This window comes from Chaetodon trifascialis, chromosome 16, assembly GCF_039877785.1.
Source record: "Chaetodon trifascialis isolate fChaTrf1 chromosome 16, fChaTrf1.hap1, whole genome shotgun sequence".
Lineage (NCBI taxonomy): Eukaryota > Metazoa > Chordata > Actinopteri > Chaetodontiformes > Chaetodontidae > Chaetodon > Chaetodon trifascialis.
The window spans coordinates 8,948,478-8,967,957 of NC_092071.1; the positions used below are offsets into that span (position 1 = coordinate 8,948,478).

The window sequence follows — 19,480 nt, forward strand, 5'->3', positions numbered from 1 at the left end:
AGAAAAGAAAATGCCCCATAAATGTTTAATATATAACTGTTGCAACTCGCAGCTCACTCTCAACTTCTAAAGCAGTTACAGGGAGTTTAACTAGTTATGAAACTAGTGAAAAAAAAGCTAAAAGGGGCAGTGATAGAGCGTGGGCTCATGTTTTCACAAGGAAAGGATTCAAAACTATCCAGTATTGGCCCTCTTCCTCCTGGACAGGTATGTAATATGTCCATTTTATTTCTGAAAAACATACATATATATGTGTGTGTGTGTGTGTGTGTGTGTGTCTTCCATTTGATTTATTATCATAAGGACAGAGCCACCAAACCTGGCTTATATGTCAGCTAAGTGTATGAATGGTACCTAGGCAAAGTAAACTTTGCTTCACCGTCATCATATTACAGTTGTTAATCTTACATAGCCACAAATAGATACTTCACCTCATTGCTATGCATCCTGCAAACAGCTGTGTTTAAAAAAGAAAAACTGTTTTAAAAATAAGCCTTTCTTTTACTCACTTCCAAATCAAATGCATGCATTGCCAGATCAAGATCAATTCCGGGAAACGCTACTGCTTTTGTCCACAGGGGTCGCCAAAACCAGCACGAAAGGAAGGTTCTAGTTGCTTTCAGAGCGATGTATCTCAATTTCAGGAGGGAGCTTGATTTACGGGCACAGCAGTAACTCAGCAAACATACAGCAAGAAGTGGGCCACCTAGGACTATAAAGGCTGAATGTGTGCTGAATCTCATTAAGGGCGTTTTGACAAAGGCAAAATGAGGCCATTATGAAGTTTAGCCTCAAACCAGCTGGCGTGGATCATAAGATTACACAATGTTTAAGTCTGCACGACAGCTTCGGGGGGTGAATGTTTGCCTCCACATGTACAGTAACCTTGGTCAGGTAAATTATTGACAAATCTATGGCACAAGGTCCTCTGCGTTGTCTGGTGACGACCTATAACAGATTCAGACGTACAAATGCAGCGAAAAGGGCCACAAATGCATAATGAGGCATTTTTCCTGTGTGTACATCAGGGCATATCCACACATCCTGAGCATGTGTCGAATAAAAAGAGGCTTAATAAGTCTGATGCAACAAACTGCATTTCAGCGTGGCATTATACAAGGCAAACATATTAGATGAGTACATAACCCCAAGCAATTTCTATTCATCTTATTTTAGCAGTGTTAACAATCCAGCGACTTTGACATCATTAGCATTCATGAACTGAACTGACTGAAACTGAAAAAGACCAAATCTACTGCCTGACTACTCAAGGACAGGTGCCATTTCACAGCAGCTCTCAAAAACAGCTCAATAACAAATATTAGATGAATTAATCATAAACAAACAACCCCCAGTAATCATGAAACAATAAATTTGCTGTATGAAATGTGTTTTTGGGCTACATCAGGCGGTTTTAGAGCCATTTTTTTTTAGTTAGTTTTAACTCTTTTCCAACACCGTCTTTGAAAAAAAATGGCCCTGAGGAAATATTTGCTGTATCTCATATGGTGAGCTCATCTGCAATTCCGAACACAAACAGCTCTAACCTCAAATATATCATCTCCAGGCTTCAAAAGCTGACAGGTCTGTGATATTACATTATCTATATTGCATTAGCTGGGACAAAATTGCCCCGGGAAAATCAAAAGAACAGCAGCTCTGGGCCTGGAGGGATTCATCAAGTTGCTCACACTTCAGCAGGCTGGATGCTTGCTGGTAGAGGGGTCTGAACCTGCGGCCTCCTGCTGACAGTCTCCCTGGTTACTCTGCCACCCTGCTGACACTGAGGGAAAATTCCTAACTCTTGTTTCTTCAAACCCAGAGGAGAAGCAAAGGAATCACATATTGACTCCCCTTTAGAGCCCAGTATGTACAGACTAGCATTTATGCAATCAAAAAATGACATGAGACTGATATCAATGATCACTGTTATATGTTTGCAATGGATTTTTACTACGTGAAACACAGACTGACAACAAAATTAAAATCACTGATGATTGAGTCCCCAGACACTATCAGTATGGCAAAAATGGCATGTTGACAAAGCGAGAATCCAAACTAGCTTTAAAATGATCCTGCTTCAGTTTGTGGTGAAGATAAACAGATGAACTAACAGTGATCCTTGAACCTTGGCAATGAAACCCAGGCGCGCCCAGACTGCTTTTCTTTTGGTCCAATCAGAAACACAAAGACAAACGGACTGAAAGACATGTTTTCCTTTGACAGATTAAGGGCTTTCCCCTCCTTGCTGACTCGGGAAGGTGGGATTAAAGACGATCGCATCTGTGTTGGATGAGAGGAGAAGCGATGACGACCCACAATCGGGCAGACAGGCAGCATGACAAACAAAATATCTCGCAGTTTAGCAAGCACACAGGCTCAGAAAAGCAGAGCGACAGTAAAGAGTGCAGAGGGGAAAAAAGAAGCAGCGAAGGCAGGAAATTCCAACCAACTTGATTCATCGATCAGAAAACAAGTCCTGACACGGGAGAATTCACTGGACTCGGACTGAAACGCAGCACAAACAAAGTCCTGTTATAATGTTTATGCTCCTGCAGGAGGTTTCTACGTGCTTCTGCATACATGTCATTAAGACAACCTTCATCAATGTTTCTGCCGCTCAGAGAAAAGCTGAACGCAGAAAGGTGGTGGAGGGAAAAAGACTGCAAGGCTAACAGCAGCGGGATGATAGTCGATACAAATATTTTAGATAAGAGTTGTGTTTAAATTCCATATTACAGCTGCACAATCATCAGATCAGATCATCTATTTGATGAAGTGCAGTATCACATAGCCAAGCCATACATTTTACACCCTGATGTGAATCTGGATTTAGAATATTTCGTGTTTAATATTTACAACTGTAGACAGCCTACAGTAGTTCTGCACACTGTCTCCATTGAAAAAGCTCAATGATGTACAGATTGGTCACAAATGAAAGGAAAGATGTGGATAAATGGGTGGAGAAACATAACAAACATACACCACGCTTCTGTACAGGGCACATGTGGTCAGTGAATGTCTCACCTACGGGAGATGGACGTGCTTTACAGTCCTCTCCTTCATCATCATCATCACTATCACCAGCACTGAAGCCGCCTTTCATTCGTCACCTTAATGTTAATCTCTGTCCGCAGGAAATGCACAAGATTTTGGAATTGTGAGCATTCTGGTTTCCATTTTTAGTCCATTTGTAGTTGTACTGACCAATCCTGTTTGAGTGGGCTTTAGTTGCATGCAGTCGGCGTGTACAGCAAAAGAGGTGGAATGCAATCTTGGAACCAATCAGCTGGCGTCTGATGCCAATTTAGCTTTTTATTAGCTTTTTTTGCTATATAGCTGCATTCATATGCAGGTATCTGTTTGTAGAGATTAGTCGAAATGCAGAGTTATTGTCGAGCTGAAAGTTGCTAATCAGACTGTAAACAATGGCCGACCCACAGAAGAGGAAGTGTTGGCCCAGATATCCATTATGCGTTATCTGGATATCCGCCGGCTACACCAGAGGCCCTGAAACATTGGCTGTTGTACCCAGAAGCTAAATCATTATCAGACATTAGCTTTAGTTTTTATCATGGCTTCCCGCCTCCGCTGATCAGTTTCACGGGGAATACCCTGAGATGTGCTGTACTGTTTGTAGCTCATACAAATTTCCAACACCCTTCGCTTTTTGATGTAGTCTGTGCGAGTTTTTCAACCTGTTGCTGTCGATTCTGGAGGGTTGCTGCTTTTCACTTTCTGTGGCATTTTTCGACGTAGTGTGTTTCTGCAAAGCACAATATTTTCCAAAAAGTCTGGTGGCTTTAATAATAAACATTACAGCTCTTTAAGAAAGCTAACACTTACAACACACTGACCACAAAGCAGAAGAGAAACATAGCTGCCACGTGGTGTTCTGCATGCTGATTAAGTGTCAGCTGTTCTAAATGTAGGTAAATATGCAAAGCATATCTATAATAATAGGGTTTTTTTATCCACCGTGCCACCGCAGACAAAGACAGCAAAGCAGCCAGTATAGCTACTAGACGCTGCACTTCCTGTCTCCTGATAAAGTTGTTGCCAAACATAACAAGCACAATCCTCTGTTTATGAAGTACACTGAGTCAGTTCAGTCAGGGGTATATTTATGCTCACTCCTGACATTTCCATGCAGTTTGCTCGAGGAATTTTTCACGTGCACATAGCTGATGAAGCATGACGAGAAAGGAATGGACTGCTGCCATCACAAACGCACTCCATTATCGCCTTCTTGCTGTCAATTTCTGGCCCAATTGTTGCAAGCTGAGCTACGTTACACTGCGAATTAAGTCATCAGATTTATGACCTAAGCACAGATATGCACTCACCTGAACTTTAAAGCACACTGCCGACAGCCACCACTTAATTCATTAGACAAGGATAGGATACAAAGAATCCTGCTGGAGTTAGCCTTCGAGACCCTCTTACACTATTCTGAGTATCGGTAGTCTATACCACGAAATTCCTCCCAGCCAAACCACACAGTCATCACATGATGTGCAATGAGGCATTTGTGAATGCATATGTTTGTCTGTTCATAGTGCAAAGTATGTGGGTGCAGTGTGTATACATTACATACAGCAAGCGTGTGTGTGGGAACAATACATGACTTAAACAAATCGGAGCAATGAAAGCAGCGTCTGAACACTGCATAATACTGACTTTTTAAAAAACACAAAGTGCCAAGCCATTCACAAAAATGCTAAGGCAGTTTCTGCATTAAAATCAGCATATATGACAACATATATGACCACCTGTTACTATACTGAGGTCACACTTTGACAACAAAGCTCCATGGCAGCTGAGCAAATTGCTTAGAGAGACCATGGGATGTCAAGAATGAACTCTCACGTCTGACGTCTTGCACAGAATGGGCCAACTAATGTTTTCCTTTTGAAATTAAACTTTATTAAATTAAACTGCAAAAGTTGCACTTGTTGCAGTGCTACTGCACGCTTAATACTGTAAGGTTCTCTAATACTTTTTTCCCATGTTTTTTTTTTTTTTTCATATTCAGCAGTGAATAAAAAGGCCAGCTTTGTCGCGCACAGAGGTTAAATCCATCATGTGGCCTCTTAAATAGACTGTGGATGTGTTCACGACACCTAACACCAGCATAAACATGCCAGCAGCCACCAAAACAGCCTTAAAAAAGAAACAGCTTGGCTGCTAAGAGGCCTAGACCTCCTTTGGCTCTCTGCACTACAGTGACCCCAACTGAGGCCAACATCAAAGACTCGGTACAGTAGGCTCTAAAGAGGGCTGAGCGACCCAGGCATAGGGGAGGATGAAGAGTTAGAAGACTGAGTGAATGAAAAAGCATCTTGTTGGGAAACATGTCTTGGCTGATTATCAGAGCTGCCATGTCCACTGTGAGTTCCGGCCGCGTGTTTAAAGCCTCTTTAAGCAGGAGTACCAATATGGAATCAGCTTGACCTTTCAGTCCAACAATGACCACCAATTTAGAGCAACTGTCTTTGGGAATCTGACCTTATACGAGCCTCTCGGCTCCATGAAACAAGTCCAGAAGACTTCAAACTTCAGAATGAGAGTTCTTCTTCCAGGATGTAACAGTAATAGCATTATGTTGCTACAAGATGTAGCCTGGATGTTTACATCCCACATGAACATGTAAAGTCTGTCTGACAAATCCTTAGATTAAAATGTTAACCGAGTGTTTGCAACTGATTGAGGATGGAGGAAATAAACTACACGGTGGTAATTAAAAAGTAAGATGCACTGAAAGGCAACAAGCACTGAAATGCAGGCTTGCATACAGCAGAGGTTAAGGCTATTAAGCAACAGGAACTCAAACAATGTGGATTGAGGTTGGCATAATCTCAGAGATTACAAATCCAGGAAACTGAGTCAACAGACATGAGTTTGACCTGGTTCAGCTTGTTTTATCTTCATATCTGTACCTGTTTCGAGTGCGCTTACAGTAGGAAGTGAAATTCTATGTATGCAGTTTCTAATGTACATGCATATAGAAAATGCACAAACAATTGATGCCATGTTGTGAAACTTTCTGTTAAATAATGGTCTCGGAAAGGAGAACTAACTTTGCAGATGCAGTGACTGTTAGCAGAGGAGGCACAGTTCACCAGGGCTACGGGTGACATAATTAAATATGAATTACAATATTTTTTTATATTAATACATATCAGTTCAGGACATGCATGTACTGTAAAATCACATGTAAATACTCAATTGATGTTCAGTGCCATAAATCAAACATAAAAATGTATTTAAAAAATTACTTTAATTTTTACTCTTTTAATTATGTCAGATAAAAGTCTTAACAAATGTGAAAGAAAAGCTCATTTTGATTATTTTAATAAAAATCTGTCTGGACTCATTTGTTTGGAAAACTGTTTATATGAAATGATCCTGATGCTGAATCATCATCGTGACGCAGCTCCTCAGAAAACAAATTAACGACAATGCTGAATTATCACAGCATGCCAGCTCATGTTTTCTTGAAAACTATGTGTCCACAAATTTCTGACATATGAGTGATAGGTCACGATTCCATTCAGTTACCCAACTTCACTTGAGGGTGTTTTTGCTTCAGTAAATTAGCACCCAGAAACAAAACCCTAAAATACAGTCGCAACTGTCAGTAACAACAAAGATGATATCTCAGTTATCTACAGTTTCCACAAGCAACAACATGTAAAATATGCAGCTGCAAGCCAGCCAGACAACCAGAGAGCTGCACTCAACCCGAGTTCTGAGTGCAGCTCAGGGGCAACTATCATCCAATTCAATCATAATCACCATCATCATTAATTAGCTAATTCTCATTTATGGTCCCCGCCACTGCTAAAATCCATCATTACAACTCATGTGTACATTTCTGCTGCATAACTTCTCCCTTCTATTGGCCCCTTGGATGAGTCTCAAAAACTGTGCATAGACAGTCCACTCTGTTCTGAGGCCTTATTCTGCGGCTTCTCTCCGGGAGCAAGGCCAGATTGCACGGCCGTCGGCCTGCAGGAGATGTTGGCTGCAACTAAAAACTAAAGCCAGGTTGTCCATCTTTCTGTTTTTTACTGCATGCTAAACATTTTGCTTTTAAAATAAAATGCTGCATGAAAAAAAAATCTAAAAATATATTGTTAATTTCCTCAACAGCTTGTCCTTTAAAGGGCCCGCGTACAGAAAAATGGAGGCAAACTCTCTCTAGAGGGTTTTTGGGCTGCTCTAGAAACAAGGCAGTGCAACATGGCAGACTCCCACTCCCTTTGTACAGAATGGACCTTTAATTTAGAAAACATTTTACTTTTCTGAACATAGCATAGCACTGTTGCAGAAACTGATGTATCTGATGTAACTGATGTATGAACAGGTGTGTTAATACTAAAAGTTAAGTAGCTCATGTGCTAACATGCTTCCACCAAATTTATGTCAGGCTTTGAAGGAGAGCAAAGAAAATGAAGAAAGTTGTGCAGTATGTCCAAGGCCATCAAACCACAGAAAAGCCTAAAGGCAATGAAAATACGTGCCAAGAGCGTGAAATCACGTGAACTACCACAATTTTACAATGAATTCATGATGCATTAGCAAAAAGTATTAATTCGGCACTCAACGCTAATTCAACAAAAGCAAATTTATTTTGTAAAAAAAAAAAAAAAGAAAGAAAGAAAGAAAGTGTGCACATCTCTTCTGACATCCATAATCTGCAGCACACTTCTAACATAAAAGATGTGTGTGTGTGTGTGCTTGCAGGACACCTCTGTGTGGGCAGATTTTACATGTCACTGTGAAATATGGAGAGGGGCCCGTCGGGGGTGAGGAGGTGAGAATATAAAAGTGACTGAGTGACAGTCTAAGGAGAGAGAGGCAGCAGCACCCCAGAGCAGAACTGTACACGTGGCCTTCCAGCATCCCTGTGTACACACACACACACACACACACACACACACACACACACACACACACACACACACACACACACACACACACACACACACACACACACACACACACACACACACACAGTCTGCTTTGCCATCCGCAGCCCTGCTCTGGCGCACACTGACGCACGCACAGCAACAGAGAGGAGTTTATATCAACTTTGTTACGCATTTTCACCGCCAGTGTGACTCAGAACATTTTAAAATCAGCCTTTAAAGTTTAAACTTAGCACAAGACAGAGAGCAACGTGCTGTGTGTTAAACGCTTGTGCTGCATATGATGCAGCACACAAAAAAAGGCTAAAAAACGGGATCTCTCCTTAATGAAAGGGGTGTCAAGCCGATTCAAGAATTTTAAAGAATGTGTCGAGGGCCTCGTTTCGCTCTGGGCATGAAGCAATAACATTTGTCTATTTGATTATCAGTTATATAACTCCAGGCTTGAGCCAAGCAACGTGATTGAGCCAAATTGTGTTCCAACTGTGCTGAATATTCCCACAGAACAGCTAGGTGGGCTCGGTGATTTACAGTACACCACATAGAGTCTGTTGCTCTACTAACTCGTATGGTAACAAGCGAGCCAGTCAGTTTTCAGTCCTATTTTTGAGATGTACTCAGCATCCCGTGCACACAAAGTATAATGCAATTTAATGCAACAGCATTAAATTAGAATAGCGTAAGCTTTGTCATCTTATAATTTACAGACTAGCCTCTTCACTTTTGTTTTTTCTAGTCAATTCCAATTTCTTTTCTGATGCAATAGGTAGTTATGTTATATTGAATTGCACTATGGTGTGTGCAGCAGCTCCTTTCCCTTAAGCAATTATATGCACTACAATAGCAGAACACTACTGTGTCTATAATTACAGTGAACTGCGCAGTCTGCAATTGAAAAATACATACAAATGTTGCCTCTGATCAAATGAATGATCTTTCAATTCTTCAATGCAAAGAAAATCGATCTGCAACTATTTTCATAATTTGAGAGCAAAAAATCATTTTGTTCCAGCTTCTCGATTATGAGGATTTCATGCTTTTTTGGTAAACTGAATAGATTTGGGGTTGTCAGACAAAACAGCTAATGTGAGGCCCGTTGGGATTTAGGAAATGCTGAATGCTATTTTATAGACCAAATAATTAAGTTGTTTGTACTGTTTTTGCATTGCACTGTTGAGAGCATGCAGAGCAGGGTGGCCTGCATCAGAGGAGCACAGTATGAAAACACACACCACGCTGCTGCAGCGAGCGTCAACATACCAGGAAACAGCTCGGGTAGAGCGGCACTGTGGCACAGATTCTTGGCATTGCCACATGCAGTTTTTAAAAACAACGCCGCTTGTTTGATTAAATTAGCAATGATAAATCTCTTGTAGCGCATTAGCCTGACCATAAAACCTCATGAAGTGATTAGTATCTGCATCTTATTGTGTTTCTAAAGCTTTGGGTTCGTGGCAGCAATCAAATCAACTGTAGTCTACATAATGAGTAAAGAGTAAAAAACGAACAGCTTGCACTCGTGAAACCATGACAAAGAGACTTTTACACAGTTTAAATTGCTTAACAGCACAACAGCCCAGGAGCATATCAGCCTGACAGGAGGGAGATAACAGTAGCTGACACCCATGTTCATCTTGGACGTGTTTACAAAGCAGCCTGAGCCAAACACCTCGATGGCTATTTCAGAAGGGCAGCACTGACTCACATTATTACCCACAATTAATCAAATGTCATCTTGTGATCTGCCCATTGAAGCCATGTTCACCAAGAAGCTCAAAAAACAGCAAATAAATCTCTCTCTTTCCACCCTCCACCAGCCGCCCCTTCAGTCTAGTATAGAATAGTATAGCACTTCCAAGCTGAAGCGAGGCATGTCCACCTTCTCCCTCTGCTGCACTTGTACAACTTTCTCACAGGATTAAACCCCCCCCCCCCTTGTTAAACGCTGACCGTACTGCATTCTCAGAAACACACATCTCACATTTTCTCAATGAATCACTTCCTGTGGGATGACACGTTTTACGTAACTCTGTGATATCTTTGTAACGAGCACTGACTTAAGCACTGCTTTGGAAAAATACCAGAAGGCGAGGCCTGGACCAAAACGATGGTGAGAACAATTTCACAATTTTGCCCATTAATAATTGATTTTCAGTAACTGCACTTAGTTGTGGAATGACCAAAGCTGCAATACTGTAAAAACACAGGATTAGAAATGTTTATATACTCCCTCTTCACAGTGATTAACACCATCTCCTCTAAATATCTTCACTTCCTTATTTTCTTCTCTTCCCTCCTGCCTTCTTGTAACCTGCCGCCTTTTCTCACATCTGCCTCCTTTGACAATAATCCCGTTTAAAAAAAAAAGGACAATTTATTCCTATATTTGATCTGCCATGGCATTCCTACAATGTGATGCGATGTGGATGAATTGGAGGAATGTGTGCCCTGCTGCGTCTGCCAGTTGGAGGTGATAAGCGCCAGATGCCCTCCACTCCAGGGGTGCTAGCACTCTTCTCACAAAAAGAAATGTCACAGACAAAACAACACCTGAGCACTTTTTTTCTTTTTTTGGGCTTATCTGTTGCGCTAAAATCAAGCTGGAGGACTCAGGCTGAAACGCTGTGAAAGACAACAACTGCTTTCATTTCCCAAACACACACTCAGTGTGTCCTGGAGGGAAGTGAAGCACCCTGATACGTCAGTTGAACTTGATTTGATTTCAGGAGCATCAACAGATTTGTTGTGGCTGCAGAACTGGCAGAGGAAAAAGCAAAAGCAAAATGATTTTCGAGCCTTTGATTCCCATATTTTTAAATCAGTCTGAAATTCACTCTCACGTATTAGTATCACCTCTTCAAAAAGGCTAATTAGATAATCTCAATCAATCAATCGAACTTTATTTATATAGCACTTTTCATACACACTGAAATGCAACGCAAAGTGCTTTACAAGAGTTAAAAACAATCTAAATAAAAACAGAACAACATTAAAAACCCATCCCTCCCACCCTTCGTATGTACTAACACACACCCCGAACTACATGCACACACACACACACACACACACTTTCACCACAAATAGTAGGAAGAGTAACAAGACTCTCATAGCTATAGGAGCAACTGACCATCGAGTTGCATCAAGAAGTCCACAAGTGGCCTTTGGAGTCATACTGCTAACAGATTTTTTCTGGCAAAGAGGCTGAGTTTCGAAAAACAGACCATCGAGTCTCGATCAATCTGCACTCTGAGCAACTGACTCCAGCACAGTATGAATCATCTTCAACTCCTCTTTTCCTCGCACTGAAAGTTTTGCACTTTGTAATATATCACAAGCACAGCAAAATACCATGGATGAAAGCAAACACCAAATGCACCACAGGGGACAAAAGTAAACAGAGTGGGATAAAGTAAATTCATGAGGCCTACCTGGGGAAGACGACGGGAAAGGTTGACAAGGCTGCAGCAGAGGGGAGCCCATCGTCACCCCTCTGCATCCCGGAGGACTCTCCATACCTGCCCCCTCTGGCCCAGGTTTCCCCACCCAGAGGCAGGTTTGAGTACATGCTAAAAGGCTTCTGGTCTTGTAGGCCCACTGTGGAGGACGGGTTAGCTCTGTAGGGGTAGCCAGGTCCTGTGCTGACCCCCATAGGCGAGGACATGGGGCCTCCTCCATGGAGAGAGCTCATGCTGCTCTGGAGACACGGCACCTGGCAGAAACCAGGGCTGTCCTGCTTCTCAGGTTTGACCGCACCAGGAGTGCGGATGTGGATGAAAGAGTCGTCGGGGTCCGTCTCCACCTTGATCTTAACGCTGGAGAGAAGTGACGTGGGCTGCTGTTGATCATGAAGCTGATGTTGCTGGTGCTGTGGAAGGTGGTGCTGCTGCTGGTGAGGATGATGCTGGATGGGGTGGTCTGCGCCGTTCACGTTGGGACAGTTTACTCCGTTACCCATGAGGGACTTTGTGTCCTTCAGCAAGTTGCTGACGGGACCACCACCACCCCCGCTGTCATGTAGGATGTCATGCAAGTGTTCCACTTCTGGATCCAACACAAAATCACTGATATCTGTCAGAGAGCTAGGAAGGTCCAGGGCATGCCAAATCTGGGTTTCCTCCATTAGGCGACTGCTGTTGCCATCCAAATCACTCGGACCACCGCCTGTGTGTCCGCTGTAAGTTTCCAAGTGTTTATCCTGAGAGAAATTCCGCTCCTGCTTGATGCGCTGGGGAAAAAGGTCTGGCAGAGGGAGGTTGTCCAGGACAGACGCGTTGATGACAGAGGTGGACGTCTGCTCAAGATCGGAAACACTCTGTGTCAACAACTGCAAGTTGTCCTCCATGTTGAATAGATCAATATCCTGTTGTTGTTTCTGGATTCGGAGGATTTTACCCTCCTTCATGTCTGCCAGGTCATGAAGCTGAGGAGACTCAAAGAGGCCTCCAAGCTCCCCCTGGTCTTTGGTGCCACCTTGTCCATTTGGGGACACTGTGGGCTGGGGCAGAGACCCAGGGCCAGGCAGGTGCATTGCAGACTGGAGCAGTGAGCCAGCTGTGTCGCCAGTGTCTCTGCCTACTCCGGCTCCTGTCTCCCCAAATGTCAGACTGTCGTCTCGATTACCGTTGCGCTTCAGTCCACCCTGATCCATTTCTTTATCCTGACAGGACAGTGAGGGTGAGTCAAAGAGTTCACAACACACACAGAGTGAGAGAGAGAAGAAGACAAGGTTAGGCTATAAAAACAGACTTAATGCTGGATAAGATTAAACACACGAGCAGCTATTCCAGAAGAAAAAAAAATTAGAGATCTTATTTTAGTCATGATCTTACACAGATCATCTTACACAAATATCAGTCTTGAATTATCTGCAATAAAAATGTGTTATGGCGCAGTTTAAAAGCTCGGTGCAAGGCTCACGTCTGCTACTATGCCTCTGCCTACGCTATTCTCCATTTATTTTTTTATTTTTATTTTTCAAGAAATGACAGCAGCTGTATCAAACAGGCCATCTCGTCCTCTCACACCCACACTGGAACAATATGGCAGATGCACAAATGGCACCAACCGGGCTGAGCAAACTCAGTAGAGGGAAGAAAGGAGAGGAGACCACAGCCATTACATAACATAAATGCCTATAATGCTCATGTTATTTCTTTAACTGTGCCCTCCCCTGAACTCAAGCATCGAGAAGTGCAAAACATGCCCAGGCATAACTTGTATTACAGGCAGTGCCACTGACAGTCCTTCATACAGCCAAGCATGTGTGCAACAACATACATCTGTCAAAAGACATTAACCCACAATGGGCCTCTGGGCATTTGCAGCAGGCACTAAGAACTGTCTATCTCCATTTGCACGAGAGAATTAACAATTCAGTCACAACTCAATTTACACGATTGGAAATTTCAATCAGATGTAGCGAAATGAAATTAATGTAAGTCAAATAAAACGCAATCATGTTGCAAACTTCTTCTGCGAAGGAAAGCGCAGCAGCTCTGCAGCTCACTAATTATCTGTTGATTATTAACAATGATAGCCTTATTTGGAGGGGCAGAAACAAACCGAGCAACCTTCCCTGTGCGCCGATTCTTTTCTGTTTCAAGTCTGCCAGTAACTACGCTTCATTTTACCAATACAACGCTCAGTGAACTCTGAACTTTTCCATGTAAATGCTACAAATGTTAAATAAGAGCTACCTTGAATAAAGGCGCTGCTGAGCGGTTAATGACGGCTGGATCATTTCCTGTGATTTTCTGATACGCGAGTCGCCGAGCGGCTCTATTTCTGTTGTTTGTGTGTCTCAAGCAGCTCGACAATCTCCCTAGAAGACGCTACTCAGTGTGGCATGTACAAGATACATGGTGCTATATGGGCAGCGGTTTACAGCACTTCCTTTGCGCATCACCCGCTGCGCCGCGGTGCTAAAGTGAGGTCTGAGCCTTTGAGATGGTCCTGTGGGGCTCTAAAGGACTTGTCTACAAATAAGAGGATTTTCTTTTTTAATTTTCTCGCACTCTCCTGCTAGAGAATTAGACAGATTTTTGTTTTGGTCATAGGTTTCACCACTTTTCCCCGCCCACCATACAGTACCGACGGCTGTCCTGTCAATATACAGCTTTCAGCCCAAGACGCAGTCTTATCCTGTTGGGTTTGTTGATTTAATGCGTTTTAAAGAGGGTAATGAAGGCCGATTACACGATGAAGTTGAAAAAGTTTGGGCTTTCTTCACTTGCTATCCTGTACTTTTCCTACGGAACAGCAAACCGCATCATCACAGCATTAGTGCAACCTGTTGGCTGCGATGGGAAATTGCACTGATCTCACGCCTACGAGGCGCTGATAAGCCCGAGAAGTTTGTGCAACGTTTTTTTCTGTCTTACACAAAAATAAGACGCTTCCTACGAGCGATGGTGGCGATACTGTCAGCGCGTCACACGGCGCACGGCCGTCAGTGCGCCTGCGACGCAGCACCGGGGGCGCTCACCGTCGGCCTACCTCAGGGGCACAGCCAGTTTTTTTCCCCTCTCTCAATATGTCTCCGGCCACATAATCAGAAGACAAGTGGTTGCGTCTAATAGTACACCGTACCTGTAGTGACAAAAAGATGCGCTCCAATGGTTAGGTCATCTCCCGTCTGTCCAAGTTGGGAAAAAAAAATGTGAGGAAAAAACGCAATGTCCACACAGTCAAGCCCTCAGATAAAACCCCTTCCTTGAAGCAATGTTGCGTGGTGAAATGTCAGCTGGATTTGTTGCCGCCTCTCTCCCCGTGTGGCAGGAAAACATAGGCTGAAACATCAACTATTTTATAACTAAAGTGAACAACGTCGCTGACATATCTGGCCAGGTCCACCGTGTGTGCCGTTTCGCCGATCTGTCGATAACTTTTAACGCACGTCGCCAGCAGGAGGAAAAAAAGTGATCGATTGGTCACTTGCTCGCGATTTCAGAATAAATCCGCAATGAATCGACGGATCTGCCGCGCAATATTCTGCTCTTGCGCCATTAAACCCGTGAGTATATTAAAGTTATATAAGACAGCCGCGCTGCCCTGGCGCACTCAACTGCAAACTCAGGCAGGGCATTGGCGGACAGTTCGTGAAAAGGCGTCAAGATAAATGGAACAAGAGTAGCGCTTCCGTCTGGGCCTTTCAGAATAAAAGCTCTGCTGTTGCTGCCGTCATAGCTATTTTTATATGATCGGCTTAAATTCGGAAAAGTGAACGTTGGTAACTTATTTTAAGCAGATAAATATACAGTCATGTCCATTTCTGCCAAAATAGACGATGTCATTTAAGTTTTAATTAATTGGTTTTCACAGCACGCCTTTTTGCTTTTATTTTAACGGAGAACATCTCAGCTTCCTGTCGCCTCCTGTCTATCTGTGGCACCTTGATGCAGCTGTTAGTTTGACACTTGCCGGTGAACGCCCCTTTCCCCACTGAAACTCTCTGCTGGGGAATCTGTCAAAACGTGTCTTCGCTGGCCACCGCTAACCTGTAGGCATGGTGGGTTTGAGGAGCCAGTTACAGGGAGTCACTTATGCTCTGCTGCAGCCTCTTGAACCACCAAACCATGGATGTTAACACAAATCCCTGTTTAGCTTTTCAGTCCCATCTGGGCGTCCATTTAGGAGCCAAATAAGGTCCTGAACAAAAAGGAGAGCAGTGTATTTTTCCACCAAACGAGAGTATGTTATCACTATTAGGCTCTAGCCAGGTGTCACACTCCATTGTTTTTAACTCACTGATAATTCAGCTAAAATTTATGTGATTAAAATATTTTTGTCATCTGAGGTCATCATGATCTAATCGGCCCTAAAGCAGACTGCTGACAGGCCTGGGACACACAAGGCACAGCATTTAATGTAAGTGAGAAACGCGAAACCAGGATTGTTTTGACACCTTGTGTTATAATTTTCTCGTTCGGCCAAAAGACATAAATGACAGTTAACTCCATTCCAGCAACTGAGGATCACACGGAGACTGAGAGGCCAAAACGGAGCTGTTGAAGAAAAGAGGAAGCCAGACTCGAAACACAACCCATTCAGGCTTAAACTATAATCTCTTTTATGCAAACTTTAGAGGCAAGGACCTCCAAGCAAAACTACCTTCAGCACTTTCAGACGAGGACATTAATCATTCCACAGGCCAGCTCCTTGTCTACTCTCAGCGGAGCAGAGTTGTAATTGGGGAGCCCAAACAGGGCGCAGTGCTTTTCATTACAGAGCAGAGAGTGAGGGGTCAAAGGGCAGGATGACAACCAGTAGCTCTCTGGAAACGTGAAGCCTAAACCTGATTTACAACTTATCATACGATAAGCCACCGAGGCCAAAGATAACACATTTACAACAGCATAAAAGAACAGCACGTGCTAATATGTGAAACTGGGGCCTGCAGTTGTTTTGCCTTTTTCAAATAATCAATTAATCATCGGAATTGTTGTGAATTTAGTTTCTGTTGTAATAAAACACGCAACATTGTTCCTTCTATTCAGATTTTGCTGGTTCAGTTATTATCTTATAGCATAGTTCAAAAAGTCCCAATCATTTTAACGCCTTTAAAGGTGGAGCATTCTGGACAAAGATTGCTGCTATTGCCTTCTCTCCTTCTTCAGAATGCATTTACACACTAGGATGCCAGACTTATCACCCCTCTCACTCCACCCATCTCCTCTCCCCTGTGCACAAGCGTGAAGGCCGCCTGTTGCTGATTGGCTGGAATAGTGCCACGTGGCTCAATCCGATTTACGGTGCAAATGTGTACATTTACTAAAACCTGTTTTTTTTTTTCAGACACAGAACAGACAGGTAGCAGACCGTGAGGAGATGTTATTCCCCAGAATACCAACAATCTCTTTCTCTCTGCAGAACACCACCTTTAAAGGGCCGACTTGAGCGCTACAAGACCTGACGAGTGACCTTTCAGTGACTATAACACTATTATACAATCCTGGTCACCTTCACCAGACGAGGTCTTTCATTATAAATACATTTTCCTTGATGGCACTTCAGTGGACCAGAACAAGGACTAATTTGTTCAGGAGAGTCAGCTTAAGGTAAAGACGAAGAAGAAGAAGAAAGGAAGGGAAGTGGACAGTGCAGGCCGTGCAGACAGGCGCAGACGCCCATGCCGTTCCATCTGCAAGAAAAGAAAGGAGGATGCGCAGACACGAACCGGGAGAAGAGAGAGGGAAAAGGAGAAAGGGCGGAGGGAAAAGTGGGGGTGGGGGGTGCAGGTGTGGCCGTCCATGCAAGTCATTTGATTAGAAGGAGCAGAGTGTGTCCTGTGCATGTGGATGTCTCATTAAGAGCTAGCGTGGCTGGAGAGAGGCAGGAGCTCCCCAGGGCCTGAGAAAACCACACTGTTCTCAAAACATCACAGGGAACACTGTGAGTTTTTAATGCTGGGTAACAATGGGTGATCCTATTTATCAATAAATAATAAAAACACTGGACATGTGGCACTCCATGTGCACGTATGTGCAACTGGGAATTCATGGAGAAGTATGTTAGCGTGGTTGTGTAATACACCTCGTTCTGCATGCATAGTAGGTTACACGAGTTTCAGCGAATGTGTTGCTGCAGAGACGACTACATGTGAATATTCATTGATTTACATGTGCTGGAAACTTAATGGAGGCCGAAGTTTGGGTTTCAAATGTTCTTGACCTTTGAAAAACACACACACGCACACACACACACACACACACACACACACACACACACACACACACACACACACACACACACACACAAGCCTGGATTCAACTGGATTCATGCCTGAAGAATCACTGGACCCAAGCAGACACACACACACACACACACACACACACACCATGACACACACTGGTGGCTGCCCATGTTAAATTACAGGTAAAAGGTCATTTCATTCAGATCACAAAGAGTTTCTCCTTTAACGCCGTTGGTGTCTGGTCGTGTGGACGCTGGGCCTTTTGGTTGTATCTGCTGAGGTTTTGAGAGTTCTGTCTTTGAGATTTCTGCCACCACCCAAATACAATGAAGGGCATTTCACACAGCATAAACAAACTTTTATAAACTGAACATTTAGCCTGAAACAAATTTTTAGTCGCTTTTTGATGCTTTCATGAAAAAAATTGCAAGCTTTCTGCAGCTAAAACCAAAAATGTCTGCATGGGGAAAGTATGTTCTTTTGTGATTTCATGGTGGCTGATCTTTGAAGTGAAAATGTTTATGGCAATGACATTCAACTCAAAGTATTTTTTTGCGACTCCACAGGAAATAAGGGCAGAGACTCCAAACTCTGTCATTAACCGGTGTTAAGGTCATTTGAGTAAAAAAAAAAAAATGTGCATGAAAGTCCATCATGTTAGAGGTTGGAAACAGATTTGTTTTTACTCTTCCCTCTGCCAAAATCTCTAACCGCGCAGCCTGCCAAACTCTGTCCAATGAACAAGCTACTGGCGAGTGCACAGGATTTTTGTTCAAGCCCTGATTTGGTCAGCAGGGACGTGCAGAGTGAGCACTGAGACTCAAGCTATGGCCGCGTTTTCGTACATAAATGGCCACTCAAGTACAAATGAATTAGTAATATGGTATTTTTAAATACTGACATTATTGTTACCGCTGCTGCTATAGCTGTTATTTTTATAGTGATTATGAAGAAAGCAGGCTTGGCTCCTGTTTAATGAACAATAATGTCGTCTTTTCTCCCTCAGCACACTTTTATTTATTTCTTTGGTTTATCATCACACACAGTCGGCGGTTTTCTTAGCAGTTATTTTAATTTTTCTCCAAAACAATTTTTAAATAATCATTTAGTTCTTAGCTGGTTATCAGTCACTTAAATGTCTTTGACCCTACCACATTTTTTCTGTCTCACATAAAGTACTTAAGGCCCACCAGGTACACAACAGTAAGATACTTATTAAACTCATCTTTTCTTAAACCCAGTCATGTCGTGTTGCAGCCTAATCCGAAAAAGCTAACTATGCCTGTCGCCGGTGCTGTCAGGCGTGTTGTTTTGGGAGTCACTGGCAAGTGGCCTATTCAATCATGTTGGATGTGTTGGGTTGGCCAAGTTTCATATTTGGTTTTGCACATTGTTTCGAGCGCTCTGCACAGGCAGGTGCCCTGCTTCTTGATCGAACCACTGCCAGTCAAAATGTCGGAGCATGAACTTACTCGAGCCAAATATTGCAGTGCAGCAAATGTGAACTTTCAGGTCAAAGAGAGTAAAAAAAAAAAGCACAATTAAATCAATTCATTAACTTGACAAAATACATCAGCATAACTGAATCTGCCTCTAGGCTTGTATTAACTGCAACTAATTGCAACTCAACAGCACTAAAGGAATTGATAAAGTGTTAAATCTCTCGTCCCCCTTCTCTGTATTAATTCAGAACATTCACACTCTCCCCCAAAAGGATTGGTAACAGTCACACAGCAGGACTTTCCTAACACAATTGAGTTATGTAAGACGTTGAGGAGGAAGCACAGTGAGGAAGGAAGAGTTTCTTTCCAGAGGGAAGTACAGAAAGGAAGGAAGGATTTCTTTTTAAAGGTGA

At 43.0% G+C, this 19,480-nt stretch overlaps 1 protein-coding gene across 2 annotated transcripts in view; it reads right to left on the reverse strand.

Annotated features, from left to right (window-relative positions):
• LOC139344782 (glucocorticoid receptor-like) overlaps positions 1-15,049 on the reverse strand; it is a 68,042-nt gene extending 52,993 nt beyond the window's left edge. Inside the window, exons 1-2 of one of the 2 annotated variants that reach the window (XM_070983164.1) lie at positions 14,523-15,049; positions 11,363-12,591 (exon numbers count right to left, since the gene is read on the reverse strand). In XM_070983164.1, coding sequence (XP_070839265.1) covers positions 11,363-12,582 — 1,220 coding nt within the window. In that variant the 5' untranslated portion in view covers positions 12,583-12,591; positions 14,523-15,049. The remainder of the gene's footprint in view (positions 1-11,362; positions 12,592-14,522) is intronic. The other variant, XM_070983163.1, reaches the window with a different exon arrangement.
• Between the last annotated feature and the right edge of the window lie 4,431 nt (positions 15,050-19,480).